The following is a 21,058-nucleotide window of genomic DNA, read 5'->3' on the forward strand; positions in this document are numbered from 1 at the left end:
TAGAGAGAATTATTTATTTTCGCTTTTATTACTTTCATCACATTCCCAGTGGGTCAGAAGTTTACATACACTCAATTAGTGTTTGGTAGCATTGCCTTTAAATTGTTTAACTTGGCTCAAACGTTTCGGGTAGCCTTCCACAAGCTTCCCACAATAAGTTGGGTGAATTTTATGTTATTTTAATGGGCAAAGAAAATGTGCTTTTCTTTCAAAAACAAAGACATTTCTAAGTGAGCCCAAACTTTTGAACAGTAGTGTGTGTATGTTTATACAGTTGAAGTCGGAAGTTTACATACACTTAGGTTGGAGTCATTAAAACTCGTTTTTCAACCCCTCCACAAATTTCTTGTTAACAAACTATAGTTTTGGCAAGTCGGTTAGGACATCTACTTTGTGCATGACACAAGTAATTTTTCCAACAATTGTTTACAGACAGATTATTTCACTTATAATTCACTGTATCACAATTCCAGTGGGTCAGAAGTTTACATATACTAAATTGACTGTGCCTTTAAACAGCTGGGAAAATTCAAGAAAATGTCATGGCTTTAGAAGCTTCTGATAGGCTAATTAACATCATTTGAGTCAATTAGAGGTTTACCTGTGGATGTATTTCAAGGCCTACCTTCAAACTCAGTGCCTCTTCACTTGACATCATGGGAAAATCAAAAGAAATCAGCCAAGACCTCAGAAAAAAATGGAGACCTCCACAAGTCTGGTTCATTCTTGGGAGCAATTTCCAAAATGCCTGAAGGTAACACGTTCATCTGTACAAACAATAGTAAGCAAGTATAAACACCATAGGACCATGCGGCCGTCATACCGCTCAGGAAGGAGAGATGAACTTACTTTGGTGCGAAAAGTGCAAATCAGTCCCAGAACAACAGCAAAGGACCTTGTGAAGATGCTGGAGGAAACAGGTACAAAAGTATCTATATCCACAGTAAAACGAGTCCTATATCGACATAACCTGAAAGGCCGCTCAGCAAGGAAGAAGCCACTGCTCCAAAACCACCATAAAAAAAGTCAGACTACGGTTTGCAACTGTACATGGGGACAAAGATCATAATTTTTGGAGAGATGTCCTCTGGTCTGATGAAACAAAAATAGAACTGTTTGGCCATAATGACCATCGTTATGTTTGGAGGAAAAAGGGGGAGGCTTGCAAGCCGAAGAACACCATCCCAACCATGAAGCACAGGGGTGGCAGTATCATGTTGTGGGGGTGCTTTGCTGCAGGAGGGACTGGTGCATTTCACAAAGTAGATGGCATCATGAGGTAGGAAAATAATGTGGATATATTGAAGCAACATCTTAAGAAATCAGTCAGGAAGTTAAAGCTTGGTCTCAAATGGGTCTTCCAAATTGACAATGACCCCAAGCATACTTCCAAAGTTGTGACAAAATGGCTTAAGGACAACAAAGTCAAGGTTATTGGAGTGGCCATCGCAAAGCCCTGGCCTCAATCGTAAAGAAAACTTGTTGCCAGAACTGAAAAAGTATGTGCGAGCAAGGAGGCCTACAAACCTGAGTCAGTTACACCAGCTCTGTCAGGAGGAATGGGCCAAAATTCACCCAACTTATTGTGGGAAGCTTGTGCAAGGCTACCTGAAACGTTTGACCCAATTAAACAATTTAAAGGCAATGCGACCAAATACTAATTGAGTGTATGTAAACGTCTGACCCACTGGGAATGTGATTAAATAAATAAAAGCTGAAATAACTCATTCTCTCTGCTATTATTCTGACATTTCACATTGTTAAAATAAAGTGGTGATCCTAACTGACCTAAGACAGGGAATTTTTACTGGGATTAAATGTCAGGAATTGTGAAAAACTGAGTTTAAATGTATTTGGCTATGGTGTATGTTACCTTCTGACTTCAACTATATATATATATATATATATATATATATATATATATATATATATATTATTCTTGCACAAGTCTCCCGACCCCTTAAAATCCTCCCGTGACCCTTGAAAATCACTGCTCTAGAACTCTATCAAAGTGACTATCGGGTTCTTGGTCACCTCCCTGGCCAAGGCCCTTCTCCCCCAATTACTCAGTTTGCCCGGGCGGCCAGCTCTAGGAAGAGTCTTGGTGGTTTCAAACTTCTTCCATTTAAGAATGATGGAGGCCACTGTGTTCTTGGGGACCTTCAATGCCTCAAATGTTTTGGAACCTTCCCCAGATCTGTGCCTCGACACAATCCTGTCTCGGAGCTCTACGGACAATTCCTTCGACCTTATGGCTTGGTTTTTGCTCTGACATGCACTGTCAACTGTGGGACCTTATATAGACAGGTGTGTGCCTTTCCAAATCCTGTCCAATCAATTGAATTCACAACAGGTGGACTCCAATCAAGTTGTAGAAACATCTCAAGGATGATCAATGGAAACAGGATGCACCTGAGCTCAATTTCGAGTCTCATAGCAGTGTCTGAATGCTTATGTAAATAAGGTATTTCTGTTTTTTATTTGTAATAAATGTGCTAAAATTTCTAGAACCCTGTTTTCACTTTGTCATTATGGGGTTGTGTGTGTTGATTGCTGAGGATTTTTTTATTCAATCCATTTTAGAATAGGTCTGTAACATAACAACGTGTAAAAAGTCAAGGGGTCTGAATACTTTCCAAAGGCACTGCATATTGTTATGTTCTGTCACACTGATGAGACTGGAGCTGTTAGACAGGCAGGTAATGCCCATTAGAATCAAAGCATGACTGTTGGTCATCTTTCCTCTCTGTACCTCCTCCTCTCCTCTTCTCTCCTCTCCTTCTCCTCTCCTCCTCCTCCTCCTCCTCTTCTCTCCTCTCCTTCTCCTCTCCTCCTCCTCTCCTCTCCTCTCCTTCTCCTCTCCTCTCCTCCCTAGTGAATATATGGAATCAGAAGAACTGAGTAATGGTAACTGATCCCCCCCACAGTCCTACATATTTCCCTCCTTTACAGCACCCTCATCTCTCTCTTTCTTCCTCCCCCTCTCCCACTTTCTTTATTCCTTTTCTCTCCATCCCCTGTGGGTGGATTTGTGTAGTAACCGTAGAGTGAAGTGACCGGACACTCAGAGCCAATGTGTGTCTTTGATCTTCGTCACCTTGGACGCCAGCCACCTGTGTCTCGCAGCCATGGAGATAATGTTGCTAGGGAGATTGATGTGAACGCAGACAGGGCTATACTACTAGCTTGCACAGAGTTCTGATGAGGCAGGTCCAGAATGGTCACACTCCAAAATCTGTAGCTACATCCATGTCTCTCACTCTCCGTATGGTTATTACTTTTCTTAATGCAATGTGTATTCTCAGCTGTGAGATTGCTGAATGTTGGAATGGCTGAAGGTGCAGGTTAAACACATAGGTTTCAGATCAGGGAGGAGGACTTTAGGGTTCAACTGTCACTGTTTTATATGTTTGAGATCCTAGAGCATTTAGGGGCCAGGCCACTGCTATAAGCCCCCTACAGGCACACACCCTCTCCCTTGCTTTCTCTTCCCCCCATCTCCCTCGCTCCCCTTCTCTCCCCTCTATTTTATGGTTGCTGGCATTGACAGAAATGCTTATTTCTGAATGGCGAGGGCGGACATTTGTCAAAGCACTGCGAAAGAAGGCGGTGTGCGTGTAGTTGTGTGACACTGATATGGCACTCAGGTTTTTTTCATTGGACTCCTTTCCTTTGTCTCTGTGTCTGAATGATTGAAAGATATTTATCGGTCGTGAATAGACTCTCTTCTCTGCCCCCTCTCTTCTCTCTTTGTTCCTAGAATCCATATTCTCTCTGGACTGATACTAGTCTGATATGAGCTGGGGCGCAACTTTCACTGGGAATGGGGGGGGGCATGCCCCAGCCACATCCTAAAATTGCATTTTTGTCCCCCCCTGGATATGAGCATACTTGTCTTGATGAACTTTGCATTTGTACTGCCAATGGTAGGTCATGATTTAATCATTTAGTGATGAATTTTGTCCCTTCGCTCTCTCCATGTAGCTCCGGATGCCACTAAAGACCCGTGTCTGAAGGTGCGCTGCCCTCCTCACAAGGTGTGTTTCAGCCACGACTACCAGACAGCCATCTGCACCAACACCAACCACAAGCAGCCTAGACACAGGTAAGACTCTCATAAAGCACACCATTAGTCCTTTTTCCTCTACAATGAGCTGGAAATGAAAAGAAAAGCTCAAACTCGAATGCCTTTCTTTAGCTTTATGGCTTTGATGATGTATATAATTTAGTAACCTACAGTATACCCTGGCCTGGTATTAGCCACACCACCCACCTGCTTCCTAAGTGCAAATCATGTGCAATCACCGTGTCCTAGCCTCTCTCTGCAGTCATTGAAGTCCGTGGAGGTATGCACTCTGCATGGCATTACCTCAGCTTCTATTACTGCTCTTGTCCACTGAGATGGCGTTTGATTGACAGAGAAAACAGGAAGAAGGGGGAGGAGGAGGGGACGGAAAGGGGGGGAGCATATAATTACATATAGGAGCTCTGTGGGGGAGAGAAAGAAGGGGGAGGCATGGGGCCCCCCTCAACACTTGATCCCGGTGCCTCTCTCCCGTCTTCAGTTTAATACAAACAAATATCAATTATGCAATGGCCGTTAATAGGGAGTAAGTGCTCGTTACTCATAATTACTGGCGCCTCTGGGTGTAGAGAAGAGCAGAACAGAGACTCGTCACTGGAGGGCCCCAAGCACATCTTCTGTAGCTACCACTGCTCTGCTGATCCAGTTTCAAGCTGAATATATCAGAAATATAACCTGTGTACATTTACATGCATTTAATTATTGCGAATACTCTGGTGAATATAATAGTTAGATTGAAATGTTGACATGCTTTGCAAGAAGAATGATTTCCCTTACAATCCGGTTTATATGGTAGCCTGGATAATCAGGCTACCTGATGGGACTTTGAAAGACGCGTAAAATCGGCAATCAAAATAAACGTTGTACTGTATCACAGGAATCGTATCATCTTTGGGAAACCTATTTGATTCCGAGTTCAGACACATAAAGTTTGTATGTGAAAACTGTTTGAAAGATGCACACTTTGGGATTTTCCAAACTCACTTCATTTTCGCCAACGAGGAAGGCTCTCCTTGTCATAGCTCATGCACAGATCAAATACCCAGCTGGAACTTTAGTTAAAGTGTTCACATGTCCTAATAATTTGTGTGTGTGTGTGTGTGTGTGTGTGTGTGTGAAATGTGTGAAATGTGTCAAGGGAAACACCGCTGAACTGCCCCCCCCCCCCCCCCACACACACGAACGGTCGCACACACTATCACCAGGAGGCCAATGAGATGGAGAGAGACCCTGCCGCGATTTGAGAGAGCTGGACAGAGAGCACTAAGGAGGCAGGCAAATGAAGAGAAACCGATGGACAGAGAGAAACAACGAGCTAGGAGGAAAATAAGGATTATTCCCTTCTCCCTCTTTATTCTCCCTCTCTCTTCATTTTGCTCTCTCTCCATTCTCTCCTTCTCTCTTTCTCTCTCTCTTGCTCTTGCTCCCGCTCTCCCTCTCTCCCTCCTTGTGCTCTGTGGCCAGTCAGTCAGAATGATGTCTGCTGGGTAAAGAAGAGGGGGAGAGTTTCACAGCGGGGTCTCCGGGGGTGGTCCGTGAGCCTAATGCCCTCCCCTCTTCCCACACACGTACGCGCACACCATTCTATCACACCCCGACACGTAACACAGAGACCACACGCATGAACAAACACAGGCGTGTTGGACACACAGCTATCTGACAGCGATCCTTCTCTCCCTCGCCACTCGTATGTGTTATCCACCCAGACATGGATACCCTGACTAGAGGAAGCACACGCTTCAACACACCCACACACACGCACACTCACACACACACACAGCTCTCCTAGGCTTTCAGGGTTATCTATGAAAAGGAGGGAGGGAGGAGGAGGATGGGGGGGACATCTTTAGGAGATTTTGATCAGCCTCATCAGCGTTTTATATTACACAGTATTATGAGACATAATTGCTTTTTTATTCACTAGTAGGTATTGGCAGTGCGTGGCATGTCTAATCTGTGATTATAGTGTTTTTGTCACAGCTGGGGAGTTGGATAATTATAGGCATCAAGGAGGTGTCTGACTGCCGATCCGCACCGCACCAGACCTGGACGGGAATGTGCCCGTTTCACAGCCAGAGATGTGTGACAGATTTACCCCTTACCCCCCACTCTGACACCAGCACTCTATTCATTCTCAAGTCGGCGTATTGACGTTCGCCGTACATCCCAGATTCATTTCAGTGAAGGGTTTGTGTTCTCTAACTTCACACCTCTGGTGTTGTTGTAGAGGAGGGTGATGTGTCGACAGACAGGCTGGGTGAGGGAGGGAGGGCGGGAGGGAGGGCGGAGCACTTAACGAGAAGACTGCTGGAAGATTTTATCCAATGTAATTACGGCCGTTATAGAAAAGCCCTGGTGGACCAGGGCCTTCATTACCCTGGCGCGCGCACGCACGCACGCACGCGCACACACACACACACACACACACACACTACTATCCACAAGGAGAGAGAGAGAGACTGAAACATGGATGTACAGTACATCATTTGGTTTGAGTTACAGCAGTAATGGACCCCTCGGGCACCATCTTGGTACGAAGACAATTAGATTGGAGTGATTAGACATGCTGTTATTATTCTACTTGTTTTGGACCATTTGGAACAAGAAGTGTAGTTGGCAGACTTGTTTATCTACTGAATAGACAACGTTGATTGGGAGCGATGCAACTGTGTGCAATTTGACTTCTACAATGTGCATTTTGAATGCAATTTGGATGCAATTAAAGTTGTATAAACAAGCAATATCCAATGAAATTGAGTTCAAAGGCCTAGTTCAGTCAAAAAACGTGATTTCTCTGTGTTCTTATATAATACCACACTATGAGGTATGAATAATACTGTGAGATTGTGAACATTATGATAATGCCCTATTAGTGTAGAGAGCTATTTGAAAAGACAGCCTGAAAATCACCAGTTGCTAAATCGTCCCAGTCGGTATTAGATAGAACGTCGTGGCCCAGCCCACCTATGGGGAAAACAACCAGTGGTTAACTAGGTTACCCCATTGTCTCACAGCAAAAACTTGACCTCTTTCAAAAGCTATGTTCTTGTTGTCTGCTCCCTACCGTTCTCACTACTTAGAAAAACATACTATTGTAGGGCTTCCCTCATGCCCCTTTTCATGACGGCGCTAGCAGCCACGTGAGTCAGTGCTAGCTAGCTTCCTACCGGGAACATTAAGCTAGCCAAGACCAACAACACAAACAAACGGACTACATAGATGTGAGTGGAGTTACAAACGGACTATACTAAACAAGTTAAATGTCTTTCTTACCTGTGATGAAATGTTTTCCACACACACAACTACATGTTGCTGCCTGCTTGGACACTGGTTCCCCACATGACCCACTCTCCTACGCTGAATAGCCTGAAGCCACGGGGCTCTTCTCGCAGCCGTCCTTATTTCCCTACGTGGGAGCATTGCCAACCGTAGGTCGGGATGTTTGACCTGGTTCATGTACATTGAACAGCACAGCAGCATTTCTGCATGTTTTGTTATTTCTATCTAACAAAAAATTGACGGCAATTTTTTGTTTGTTTACGCCTCTTTTACAATGGGGCTCAATTGGAAAGAATGTGGTTTTCCCCAATATGTGGGCGTGGGGAGTTCCTTACGTGAAAATCGACTCAAACTATTAGTTAATGATAAAAGAGTTCTAAACCTCTCTGCCAATAGCAGCTATTTAGTTTTCCCCTCCCCATGCAGACCACTCCCAGACAGTCCTTCCTTGAGAAATTACTCTTTGCTAAGAAGCTATTTTTGTGTCTTTTTTTTTTTTAACCATTTTAATTTAAAACAATCCCAGTAAGGTACATAATTGTTACCCAGAAATTATTTGTTATTGTGAATAAAACAGCTGCATTGGACCTTTAAAATCCACTGTTGTCATTGGAAACGCCTGCAATTTTGTTCAACCTCCTGTGTCTCTTACCACAGTGCTCGCAGACATTTGGAATCGAGATACTGAGTCGAATAGAAATGAACAATCAAATCTGTTCGCTTATCTTTGAGTAATATGCTATTATATTGCATTATGCGCGCGTCTCTCACTGCCCTTCCCCCTCTCTCTCTCTCTCTTTAGTGTGAAACCCAGAAAAGAAAGATTGGCCCACAAACACTGGGCAGGAGCAGGGGCCCATGGGAAGTGTGGGACGTGCCCTGTCATCCACCCCAGCCCCGTGTGCGGCTCTGACGGCCACACCTACTCCTCCAAGGTGAGACGCATGCCACCCCAACCCATCTTCTTCTCTCTCTCCCTCGTTCTCTCTTTCTTTAGTCTCTCTTGTTTGGCTGCTCATTTATAGTCCCAGATCTACCAGCATCATGGTCTTTCCCTGTTTATGTTTGTAGCATGTAGCAGGCTGACAGTGACAATCTTTTGCACCATCTGTGAAGCTATAGCATGACAGCAAGGTCAAACGTTAGCTCAGCCAAAATCATCTGAGAATGGGGAGAAAGGTTATCCACCCTTCATCATCCTCTCATCACGCCAGCCTCCCTACCCCTATCCCCCCTTCTTCTCTCCTCCCCACACACACACCCCCACACACACCCACCCACCCACCCACACACACACACACACACACACACACACACACACAGAGAGAGAGCTTTGGAATGGCGACGCTCCGTAAATGCCCGCGTCAGCCGTGATGGATGACGCAGAGGATGAACTGTGTCTGCCGATGCCATTTGATTCCAGAGTCCTTCGGCTAGAGAAAAACAACCTCTCCCTCTTCTCCTCTCTTCTCCCTCGGTCTCGTTCACTTCTTCCCTCTCTTTCGCTCCCCAATTATCCCTCCTTTGCTCCCCCATCCCTCCACCTCACCCCCTCTGTCACCTTTACTGAGATAAAATGCCCATAGAATTTAAGCCCTTTTAATAGCTAAATACCACTCTGTAACCACACACACACACACACACACACACACACACACACACACACACACACACACACACACACACACACACAATCTAATCTGGCCTGCGTTACCACTGAGGGATGCGATCCTCTGCCACATAGATTCACAGAGATCAATCAGTCCTCTTCTCATGGGGGTTCTGTCGTTAGCACACACACACACACACACACACACACCCGCCCCCACTCCCCTTTGCCTCATCCACTTCAGAGGTGGAGAGGGGGATTGGGGTGTCACTCTCCATCAGAGAGCGAAGGAGGGGAGGGGGAAAGGGGTGGCAGTGGTGTCCCTCTCTCCTCTCCCTTCACCTGCTCCCTCTGGCTTCAGTGGTCTGGATAAATGTGTGGCCTCAGTTAGCTGCTAGAGTGATGTTGCCCCTACTGAGATGAACAGCAATATAACGGTTAGCGCCTGGGCTAACAATCTGGCTCTTATAGTGTAGTGCTCTTATAAAGTGTGAAATGATGTTGGATTCTCACATGCATATGCATACACACACACACACACACACACACACACTCCAGATCCCATTATCAGAAGGATGCTTTCATCTCTGGAGAGAGACTGTAGCTTGCAGAGTAAAGCCCTTTACATTGCTCCTCTCTCCTAACTCTCTCCACTTCTCATCCCTCTCTCCCTCTCGCTCTCTCTCTCTGCTCATCCCCCTCTCTCCTAAACCCTATGGATGAGTAGTGCTTCAGTCTGAATTTCTCAGCCCCCTCCACTCACTGTGGAACAATCATGTACTCTCTCTTTCTCTGTCTCATCTTCTCTCTCTTTGTGTCTCGCTTTTATGTTCCCTAATTCTCTCTATTACTGTGTCATTAGAGTGTAAGGACACAGAAATAGAGAAAAATATAGTATTCCTTCGTCTCCCTATCGCTCTCTCTCTCCCTCCTTCCTTTTCCCTCTACTGTTCTCTGTACTTGCCCCTCTCCTTTTACCTCCCTAATTTTCTGGTTCTTTTCTGCATTTGTACATCATTTAAAACATATCAAAGCCGTACACAGAGAGAACGAGAGAGATATTCCGGAATGTTCTCAGTACTGACACAGACAGTGTTTGACTAGCCTGGAAATGGCAGCAAATTGAATTTTCTGGGGAATATTTCATAGGCTTCCTCTCCTCCCTCTGGACAGATAATTCAATATGTGTAGAACGGGAGAGTGGCGTACCTTTGTCAACAAATTGCATTAGGCGACATTAGTGCCGCTATCTAAGAACTGTCAGGGAGGAGGTGATGGATTTAAATTGGAATGTGTGAAATTGAAAGTGTCAACGGGAGAGCTGAGAGGAGAGAGACTGTGTGTGTGTGTGTGTGTGTGTGTGTGTGTGTGTGTGTGTGTGTGTGTGTGTGTGTGTGTGTGTGTGTGTGTGTGTGTGTGTGCGCGCACATCTCTTGCAGACCCTCAGAGGGAAAATTGGATTTTATTTTGACAGAAAAAAAGTCTTTACAATCCATTTGAGAAGGTTCATTATTTCAGGGATATTGTTTTAGTGCATTTAAAGGCTATTTCCATTTATTCATGACCTGATTACTGTACTCTGCTGTTATATTGAGAACATGGCTATGCTCTAACACACGAGCCAGGATTGAACGCCAGTAGCATCTGTGTTGTGTGTAAAAGTGTGTTTACATAGCTTCTGAATGGCCACATCTGTTCATCTGAGCTGAATGTCCAACGTTACCTCAAGGGAGACTTGCCTACCTCATCTGCCTCTCCGTGAAGAAAGACTCCACTACCCATGACTCTCTGTGTTTTGTAGTGTAAGCTGGAGTTCCAGGCGTGCACATCAGGGAAGAGCATCGCTCTGAAGTGTGAGGGACCGTGCCCATGTCTGCCTGGTCAGGAACTGGTCAAACCACACAGAGACAAGACAGAGAAGACCGGTGAGTAACCTTTAACCCTAAACCTGTCAGTCTGTCAATGAGTTTGTCAGTATCAGTCAGTCAGTCATTGTCTAGGTGGATTTTTGAATTGGCAAAATAAAGAAGTGCTTTGGTTGCACACACACACGTGCACACACACACCAGTTTTGTCCCAGCTTAGCATCTTGATCTAGTGAAATAAGCACTGGTATTATGACAGCACATGCTGCCTCTGTCTGGCCTTGTTTGGTTTAAAGATGCCTGTATCCGTACATCACATTACTAACACACTGTAACTGTGCTATCAACGCTCATACTCCACCTAATTCGCTCTCTTTAGTACAACATTTGCAGCCATAGTGGTGACAATACAACTACTGATATCCTGCTGACATTGTGAAACCAGTGTTGCAGCTGTACTTCAAGTACTCAACGCGTGATGCATTTCAATACAGGTTAGGACGGAGTACAAGCGGTTGTATTGCGTGTTGGATGAAGCGCATTGTGTGTGCATTTTGCGTCGGCACTAATGGAATTTTAAACCTGCATAGATGAGCTCTACCGTTCTAGATGTGATATAATGGTATGTTTTAAATAAATCAGTGCGACTAAAGCTATTAGGAGAAACACGGCCTGTCATTATGAAAAAGAGACCAAATGTGTTCATTATGAATTGATTCGTAAGCTGTCAGTGATTTTCCTGGTGATCACATACAGCCCCGACGAGATCTTTTAACCAGAAAGTGGTGGTGGTGTGTGTGTGGCTGAGCAGTGTTAATCTGAATGCATCACGGAGATGGTGACAATCAAGTTAATGCAGTCACATATATGCGGACACATGCACACACACGCATATGCACGCACACCCACACACGCACGCACACCCACACACACCCACACCCACACACACTGGAATGTACAATAAGCAAAAAACCTCCTTGTGGTTTTAGGAGTTGCCATCTCTTTCCCACCTCCTTTCCTCTCGCTCTCGCTCTCGCTCGCGCGCTCTCTCTCTCTCGCTCGCGCTCTCGCTCTCGCTCTCTCTCTCTCGCGCTCTCTCTCTCGCGCTCTCTCTCTCTCTCTCGCGCTCTCTCTCTCTCTCTCTCGCGCTCTCTCTCTCTCTCGCTCTCTCTCTCTCTCTCTCTCTCTCGCGCTCTCTCTCTCGCGCTCTCTCTCTCTCGCGCTCTCTCTCTCTCGCGCTCTCTCTCTCTCGCGCTCTCTCTTTCTTGCGCTCTCTCTCTCTCGCCGCTCTCTCTCTCTCTCTCTCTCTCTCGCGCCTCTCTCTCTCTCTCTCTCGCGCTCTCTCTCTCTCTCTCGCACTCTCTCTCTCTCTGTTAAGACAGTATGGAGGGTGAGGGAGTGAGTGTGTGTGTGTTAAGACAGTATAGCAGTATGGAGGGTGATGGAGTGAGTGTGTGTTAAGACAGTATAGCAGTATGGAGGGTGAGGGAGTGAGTGTGTGTTAAGACAGTATAGCAGTATGGAGGGTGATGGAGTGAGTGTGTGTTAAGACAGTATAGCAGTTTGGAGGGTGAGGGAGTGAGTGTGTGTTAAGACAGTATAGCAGTATGGAGGGTGATGGAGTGAGTGTGTGTTAAGACAGTATAGCAGTATGGAGGGTGATGGAGTGAGTGTGTGTTAAGACAGTATAGCAGTTTGGAGGGTGAGGGAGTGAGTGTGTGTCTTATTGCTTGTCATGAAAGTGGGATTTCAGGAGATGGATGGAGGGATTCTGGAAGAGAAATATAATCTAAAGGCAAACAGCAGGGAGAGGTTTTCTCCTCCAGATGGAAAGGTGTGCTGAGGGATGGATAGAGTGTGTAAATGTGTGTGTGTGTGGGGCTTGTGTGTATGGTGGGGGGGGGAAGGCAAAACACAATCCTGGTGTAGGGACTAAGAGTGGTGGGCTTGGTATTACAGTGACACCAAGGGTGCTTCCCAAATGGCCGTTTTCCCTATGGGCCCTTGTCAAAATTAGTGCCCTATATAGAGAACATACTGCTATTTGGGACGGAGACCAAGGAAACAGCCATGTCTGTCTGTAGTAACTTTGCATGACATACTTATAACTGAAGGCCTTTCCATAGAATGAAGGGGGAGGAAAGGAGGGAGGTAAGGAGGGAGGAAGGAATATAAAGCAACAACTCTCATCCCCTCCCTCACTGTAATCTCCTGCTTGTGATGGAGAGCACACCCCCTTTCCATCTCTTTATGTATACAGCTATACAAACAGGTAAACACCAACATAATAGCCAGAAAAGCTTCAATGCGCCTTGGCATAGATCCTACAAGTGTCTGGAACACTATTGGAGGTATGCGACGCCATTCTTCTACGACAAATTCCATAATTTGATGTTTTGTTGATGGTGGTGGAAAATGCTGTCTCAGGCTCCACTCCAGAATCTCCCATAAGTGTTCAATTGGGTTGAGATTTGGTGACTGAGACACACACACACACACACACACACACACACACACACACACACACACACACACACACACACACACACACACACACACACAAACCCTTTAAACCCCCTATGCTCCTTTGAGACCCCTCTTTCATAGTCATTGAGCTCTCTTCTTAGCTATTGTAGCCAAAATAATGGGCAACTGGGCATTTGTATACATGATCCTAAGTATGATTTAAGTAATATTTGTTTTTGTATAGCCATATTTTGTAATGTATCCACACCCACAGTGCATCATGTGCATAATGATCATGTGGGGTGAAATGTATATATTTGGGGATGGGATTGCTGTGTTGGATCGAAACATTGTCAATAAAGGTGGTAAATTGGGAGAATAGAGCAAGATGGGCAGGGACTCTGCTGTCCTTGCTTCAGGGGGAAGCTGGTTCCACCATTGGGGTGCCAGGACAGAGAAGAGCTTTGACTAGGCTCTTCCTTGTCCTGTAGGGGTGGGAGGGCCAAGAGACCAGAGGTGGCAGAACGGAGGACTCGGGTTGGGCTGTAGGGTTTGGGGTAGGGAGGGGCAGTTCCTCTTGCTGGTCTTGTAGTGGATTCGAGCTTCGACTGGAAGCCAGTGGAGTGTGCGGAGGAGCGGGGTGACATGGGACAACTTGGGAAGGTTTAACACCAGGCGGGCTGCGGCGTTCTGGATAAGTTGCAGGGATTTGATGGCACAAGCGGGGAGCCCAACTGGCAGCGAATTGCAGTAGTCCAGACGGGAGATTAGGACCTGCGCCTCTTCCTGTGTGAGAATTTTGTAGAGCATGAACCTACAGGAGCGAGTCACTGCTTTTGTATTTGCAGAGAACGACAGGGTGTAGTCCAGGGTCACGTCAAGGTTCTTTCCACTCTGGGATGGGGACACCATGGAGTTGTCAACCGTGATTGAGAGATCTTGGAGCGAGCGGGCCTTACCCGGGAAGAAGAGCAGCTCCATCTTGTCTAGGTTGAGCTTGAGGTGGTGGGTCGACATCCACGCTGAGATATCTGCCAAGGACGCGGAGATGCGTGTCAACACCTGGGAGTCAGAAGTGGGGAAGGAGAAAAGTAGTTGAATGTCATCCGCGAAGCAATGATAGGAGAGACCATGTGAGGATATGACAGAGCTGAGTGAACTGGTTATATAGACAGAAGTGGAGAAGGCCTAGAATCGAGCCCAGGGGGACACCAGTAGTGAGAGCATGTGGTCAGACACAGATCCTATCCACGTCACCTGGTAGGAGCGGCCTGCCAGTTAGGATGCAATCCAAGAGTGTGCAGAGCCTGAGACGCCCGGTCCTGAGAGGTTGAGAGGAGGATATGATGGTTCACGGTGTCGAAGACAGAGGATAGATCTAGGAGAGTGAGAATAAAGGAGAGCGAGTCAGCTTTGGCAGTGAGAAGAGCCTCCGTGACACAGCAGAGCAGTCTCGGTTGAGTGACTCGTATCAAAGCCTGACTGGTTAGAGTCAAGAAGTTCATTCTGAGAGAGATAACGAGAGAGTTGGTCAGAGACAGCACGCGCAAGTATTTTGGAAAGAAAAGAAAGAAGGTATACTGTTCTATAGCTTTTTGATGTCAGAGGAGTCGAGTGTTGGTTTCTTAAGGAGGGTAGCGACTGTGATCATTTTGAAGTCCGAGGGGGAGCAGCCAGTGGTACGGGGTGAGTTGATGAGGGAATTGAGCAATGGGAGAAGGTCTCCAGAGATGGTCTGGAGAAGGGAAAAGTGGATGGGGTCGAGCGGGCAGGTTGTCGGGCAGCAGGACATCACTAGTTGCAGGATTTCATCTGGAGAGAGAAGGGAGAAAGAGGTCAAGACAGGCTAGTTACAGTGGTTCTTCCTTTAAAAGTTGCGTCATACTGCAGCACACCTTGCGGGCTGCAGAAGAATTCTAAGGCACGTTACTTAAGTGTCAGCCATTGTTGCCATTAATGCTAGTTAGTGCTAGTTTGACCACCAGAAGGCATATTTGAGAAGCATTTGACAGTTTTTAATATTGGCTGTACTAGAGAATTTAAAACCTTTTTTGTAAGAACATAGTATATGAAATTGATTTTAAGAAATGTAGCTTAATTAATGTGATTAATATTATGGTGTTTCTATTCCAAGAAAAAACTAAATACGAAACCCTAAGTCTCATTGATTTATCATGACCAGTCCCCATGCTTGTCTCAGAGCAGTGTGAAACTGTGCTGAAATAGTTGACCACATGCGGGTAGGCTATTGCTTCAAATCCTATTATAACAATTGGATGACTTTGGGTGTTCCAGTAAGGAACAATTTGTTGCCTTCATTAGCCTACTTTATTCTGAAAAATTCATACGTAACTCTACAAGCCTACAAGCAAAGATGGACTGGTGAAGGTCATCGAGATGTTTTGGCTTGAGAAATTGACGATACAACAATGCAACAAATAGATTGATCATCTCAGCAAGGTTTAACCCGTGGTCGTGGAGCTGGGGGGGAAGTAGAACTAAAACGTAGTTGAAATAAACATCTGCATTTTGAGTCTTTTTTCTCATTATTTTATTAAGAATACGCCCCTTTTTTCAATTTTTTCCTGAAATGACATACCCAAATCTAACTGCCTGTAGCTCAGGCCCTGAAGCAAGGATATGTATATTCTTGGTACCATTTGAAAGGAAACACTTTGAACTTTGTTGGAAATGTGAAATGAATGTAGGAGAATATAACAGAATAGATCTGGTAAAAGATACTACAAAGGAATAAACAACCGTTCTTTTGTATTTTTTTGTACTATCATCTTTGAAATACAAGAGAAAGGCCATAATGTATTATTCCAGCCCAGGTGCAATTTAGATTTTTTTTCCACTAGATGGCAGCAGTGTATGTGCAAAGTTTTAGACTGATGCAATGAACCATTGCATTTCTGTAAAAAAAATGTTTGATCAAGACTGTCCAAATGTTCCTAATATGTTTATTTATAACTTTTATAATAACTTTTCATGTTCACAATTATGCACTCTCCTCAAACAATAGCATGGTGTTCTTTCACTGTAATAGCTACTGTAAATTGGACAGTGCAGTTAGATTAACAATAATTTAAGCTTTCTGCCAATATCAGATGTCTATGTCCTGGGAAATGTTCTTGTTATTTACAACCTCATGCTAATCGAATTAGCCTACATTAGCTCAACCGTCTTGTGGAAGGGACACCGATCCCGAAGAAGTTAACGGAAGCATAAAGATGTTGATGAACAGATACTGTACAGTATACTGTATGCTTTATCTGACATTTTGCGGTTGCATGAGGTTTTGAATTAGAAATGTCAAACTTTTGAGTATTTAAGCATCGAATACATTGCAAATTGGGGGGATTTTCACACATACAGTAGCCGGGCTATTAAGAGTCTATTGTCCTGCTAATAGTCCATCATGGGTAGATGGCTTCTGTTGTATTCCAATGTATTGAATGAATGTATTAATTGCAGTCATTTACCATTCTCATTCTCGGAGTGGAAAAGTTGTTTGCGAAGTTCACAATCTCATTTTCAAGTCCTTGTTTAAAAAAATAACGATATTTTGTAGATTATTCCGTTTTCAAATAACCGAAAGTGAGCAGTTGTAATCTGAAGAAAGGGGAAAAGGCCATTCTTGAACATGGGGTGAGACAATAGGCCCTTTTAATTTTGTCTGGCTTGCCATTCCAAATAAAATTGAATATTTTTTGCTCATATAATTCAAACAGGTCGCTAGGTATAGGCAAAACCATTAGCAAATAGGTAAACTGATATGACTAAAGAGTTAATCGGGGTGATTCTTCCAGAAATAGACAGGTATTTTCATCAAGGACACGTTGTTTGCAGAGACCACAAACAGGAGGTGTAGTTCCAGAGCTCACAGGCGTCTGACATGGATTGTGACTCCATCTGGTTCCTTGCCCTCTTCAACGCGTCATTCTCCGCCTGACTCTCCGCCAATGACGTGACTCTCCGCCAATGACGTGACTCTCCGCCAATGCCGCCTGACTCTCCGCCAATGCCGCCTGACTCTCCGCCAATGACGTGACTCTCCGCCAATGCCGCCTGACTCTCCGCCAATGACGTGACTCTCCGCCAATAATTACATTTAGGGGATTGGAGGATTCTAAATTAATATCTAAGGGTTATTTTTTTCGTTAGGGCAAATCTGGTATGTGAGAATATCTAAGAGAATTTTATATAATTAGAATGCAGGGTTAATAATAATAATAATAATAATCGCTTTGTAAATAAGGATGCATTATGAAAGGAAAATGACATGTGCAAGAGACAGTGGTAATATTTTTCCTTTTAGAGACTGTAGTACATGGCATCCAGGTCAGAATAACCAATAATATACACAAAGCACTAACCCTGACTCACGTTTTTTAGGTGTTCATAGGTCTATATATTCCTGGTGTTTTTTTAACAAACATTGCTTGTTTTAGTTAACCGCTCTTCACAGACCGTGCTTATTTTAGACCAAAACTAGCGGTCAGTTGTAGAGTCGTGACTTTTTATAATCACTTATATTTTCAGTCCGTTTAAGTTTGGTCATGTCACTTGACTACTACTGTACCTTTTAAATCTACCTTTCCAATTACTTTTAGAGTTTGGGATTTACAAATGTGCGCTTCTCATGTAATTTTTTGTTAAGGCAAATCTGGTCTGTGAGAATATCTAAGGGTCTTTTATAATGCAGGATTAATAATCATCATAATAATAATCGTTGGATAACAGATCGGCTCTCGGAGCTCATTAAGAGCCGGCTTCTATCTTCAATTTGCTTTATTATTCAAATGTTTAAAGCGTGTGTGGGCGACGGAGATGGTGCAGTGTGAGGTCAGTCAAAACATTTCTTTATTAAAAACGATCAGAAAGATTGTTGGTACTTATTTTGGTCCGAAGCCATGAATGAGTGAGTCTCTCAGCTTTATGTGCAGTAGGTGCCAAGGCTATGTGACTACTCCATCAACTAGAGTATTTAGCAGACATCAGTTGCTGCTTCTTTCAGTCAACACATTCACAGTTGAAGTCGGAAGTTTACATACACTTAGGTTGGAGTCATTAAAACTCGTTTTTCAACCACTCCACAAATTTCTTGCTAACAAACTATAGTTTTGGCAAGTCGGTTAGGACATCTACTTTGTGCATGACACAAGTAATTTTTTCAACAATTGTTCACAGACAGATTATTTAACTTAAAATTCACTGTATCACAATTCCAGTGGGTTAGAAGTTTACATACACTAAATTGACTGTGCCTTATACAGCTTGGAAAATTCCAGAAAATTATGTCATGGCTTTAGAAGCTTCTGTTAGGCTAATTGACATGATTTGAGTCAATTGGAGGTGTACCTGTGGATGTATTTCAAGGCCTACATTCAATCTCAGTACCTCTTTGCTTGACATTATAGGAAAATCTAAAGAAATCAGCCAAGACCTCAGAAAACAAATTGTAGACCTCCACAAGTCTGGTTCATCCATGGGAGCAGTTTCCAAACACCTGAAGGTCCCATGTTCATCTGTACAAACAATAGTATGCAAGTATAAACACCATGGGACCACGCAGCCGCCATACCGCTCAGGAAGGAGACGCATTCTGTCTCCCAGAGATGAACTTACTTTGCTGCGAAAAGTGCAAATCAATCCCAGAACAACAGCAAAGGACCTTGTGAAGATGTTAGAGGAAACAGGTACAAAAGTATCTATATCCACAGTAAAACAAATCCTATATCGACATAACCTGAAAGGCCGCTCAGCAAGGAAGAAGCCCCTGCTCCAAATCCACCATGGGGACAAAGATCATACTTTTTGGAGAAATGTCCTCTGGTCTGATGAAACAAAAATAGAACTGTTTGGCCATAATGACCATCGTTATGTTTGGAGGAAAAAGCGGGAAGCTGAAGAACACCATCCAACCGTGAAGCATGGGGGTGGCAGCATCATGTTGTGGGGGTGCTTTGCTGCAGGAGGGACTGGTGCACTTCACAAAATAGATGCCATCATGAGGGAGGAAAATTGTGTGGATATATTGAAGCAACATCTCAAGACATCAGTCAGGAAGTTAAAGCTTTGTCGCAAATGGGTCTTCCAAATGGACAATGACCCCAAGCATACTTCCAAAGTTGTGGCAAAATGGCTTAAGGACAACAAAGTCAAGGTATTGGAGTGGCCATCACAAAGCCCTGACCTCAAACCTATAGAAAATTTGTAGGCAGAACTGAAAAGGCGTGTGCGCACAAGGAGGCCTACAAACCAAAATTCACCCAACTTATTGTGGGGAGCTTGTGGAAGGCTACCCGAAACGTTTGACCCAAGTTAAACACTTTAAAGGCAATGCTACCAAATACTAATTGAGTGTATGTAAACTTCTGACCCACTGGGAATGTGCTGAAATAAATAAAAGCTGAAATACATCATTCTCTCTACTATTATTCTGACATTTCACATTCTTAAAATAAAGTGGGAATCCTAACTGACTTAAGACAGGGAATTTTAACTAGGATTACATGTCAGGAATTGTGAAAAACTGAGGTTAAATGTATTTAGCTAAGGTGTATGTAAACTTCCGACTTCAACTGTACCTTAAGAATATCATGGAATATTATTGAAAATTTCCGTTTCTCTTAGAATAAAAACCTTTAGTGTAACAACAGTTTTAGTAAGTAATATACTACAGTCTAGTTACAGCTTCTTCTGACCAGGTAGAAACAAAAAAATAAATGTATTTTTTCTGGTGTGCGTGCAGGACAGAGGCATAGCAATTCTTACACTATTGTTCTAAATTCAATCACCTTCTTCATCCTCATCATTCAGTTCATTGAAACTCAATGTTGAAGTCGTGCACAAAATATCAGTTTCTATTTCGTTTATATCACCCGTTCGTTGACAGTATTCATTCAGGGAGAGACACATTAGACCTTGGAACCCAAAAGCATAATCTGTGCTCTAACTCCCCCTTGCGGTGGTCTGGAGCAATGAGACAGTGACGCAGGGTAACGTACTAAACCACAAATTACCTCTAAGTCCCGCGGCATAATCTCAAAACTTTTAATTGAGGAACCACTGAATGTGTGAGTGTGACCAGTGAAGCAGTAGGCTGATTGGTTGACAAAGTCGTCTGCAGAGGGAGGGGGGGGGGGGGGTAGAAGCTTGACATTTTGAGTGCTAGAAAGTGGCTTTAGCAGTGGATACAGAGGAGGAGAAGGTAGACAGGAGGGAGTGAATGGATGATCGGTCCTCCATTTTCGCTCAGCTAGCTTCATACAGTGGTTCCTCCTTTAAAAGTTGTGTCATACTGCAGCACACCTTGCGGGCTGCTGCAGCATTCTATGGCACGTTATTTAATTGTCAGCCATTTTTTTTACGTTAATGCAAGTTAGTGGTAGTTTGACCACCATAGGGCAACTTTGAGAAGCATTTGATAGTCTCCTATATTGGCAATACTAGAGAATAAAAAAAAAAATTGTGATAACATAGTACATGGGATTGAGTTTAAGAAATTTGACTTAATTAATTTTATTAATATTATGGTGTTTCTATTCCGAGAAAAACAAACCCTCAGGGTTTCTGTTAGGATGGAATGGAAGATATTGCACTATACAACGTGATGGCCAGGAGTAGGCTACAGCATAAGATGATTCTAAATGAATATCTCAAGGGCATAACATTTCCACCTCCTAATTGTAGTGTAACCAATACTCATTTCGCCTATGGTAGGCCTACAGTATATCTACAAATATTTTC

General features: G+C 44.0%; 1 protein-coding gene across 1 annotated transcript in view; it reads left to right on the top strand.

Annotated features, from left to right (window-relative positions):
* The window catches only part of LOC115173515 (testican-1), a 243,506-nt gene that overhangs the window by 191,707 nt on the left and 30,741 nt on the right, over positions 1-21,058 (top strand). The window contains exons 6-8 of the mRNA XM_029731676.1: positions 3,985-4,105; positions 8,166-8,298; positions 10,774-10,897. Of these exons, the coding sequence (XP_029587536.1) occupies positions 3,985-4,105; positions 8,166-8,298; positions 10,774-10,897 (378 nt within the window). The remainder of the gene's footprint in view (positions 1-3,984; positions 4,106-8,165; positions 8,299-10,773; positions 10,898-21,058) is intronic.

The sequence above is a fragment of the Salmo trutta genome, chromosome 3 (genome assembly GCF_901001165.1).
Source record: "Salmo trutta chromosome 3, fSalTru1.1, whole genome shotgun sequence".
In the NCBI taxonomy this organism is placed as follows: Eukaryota; Metazoa; Chordata; class Actinopteri; order Salmoniformes; family Salmonidae; genus Salmo; species Salmo trutta.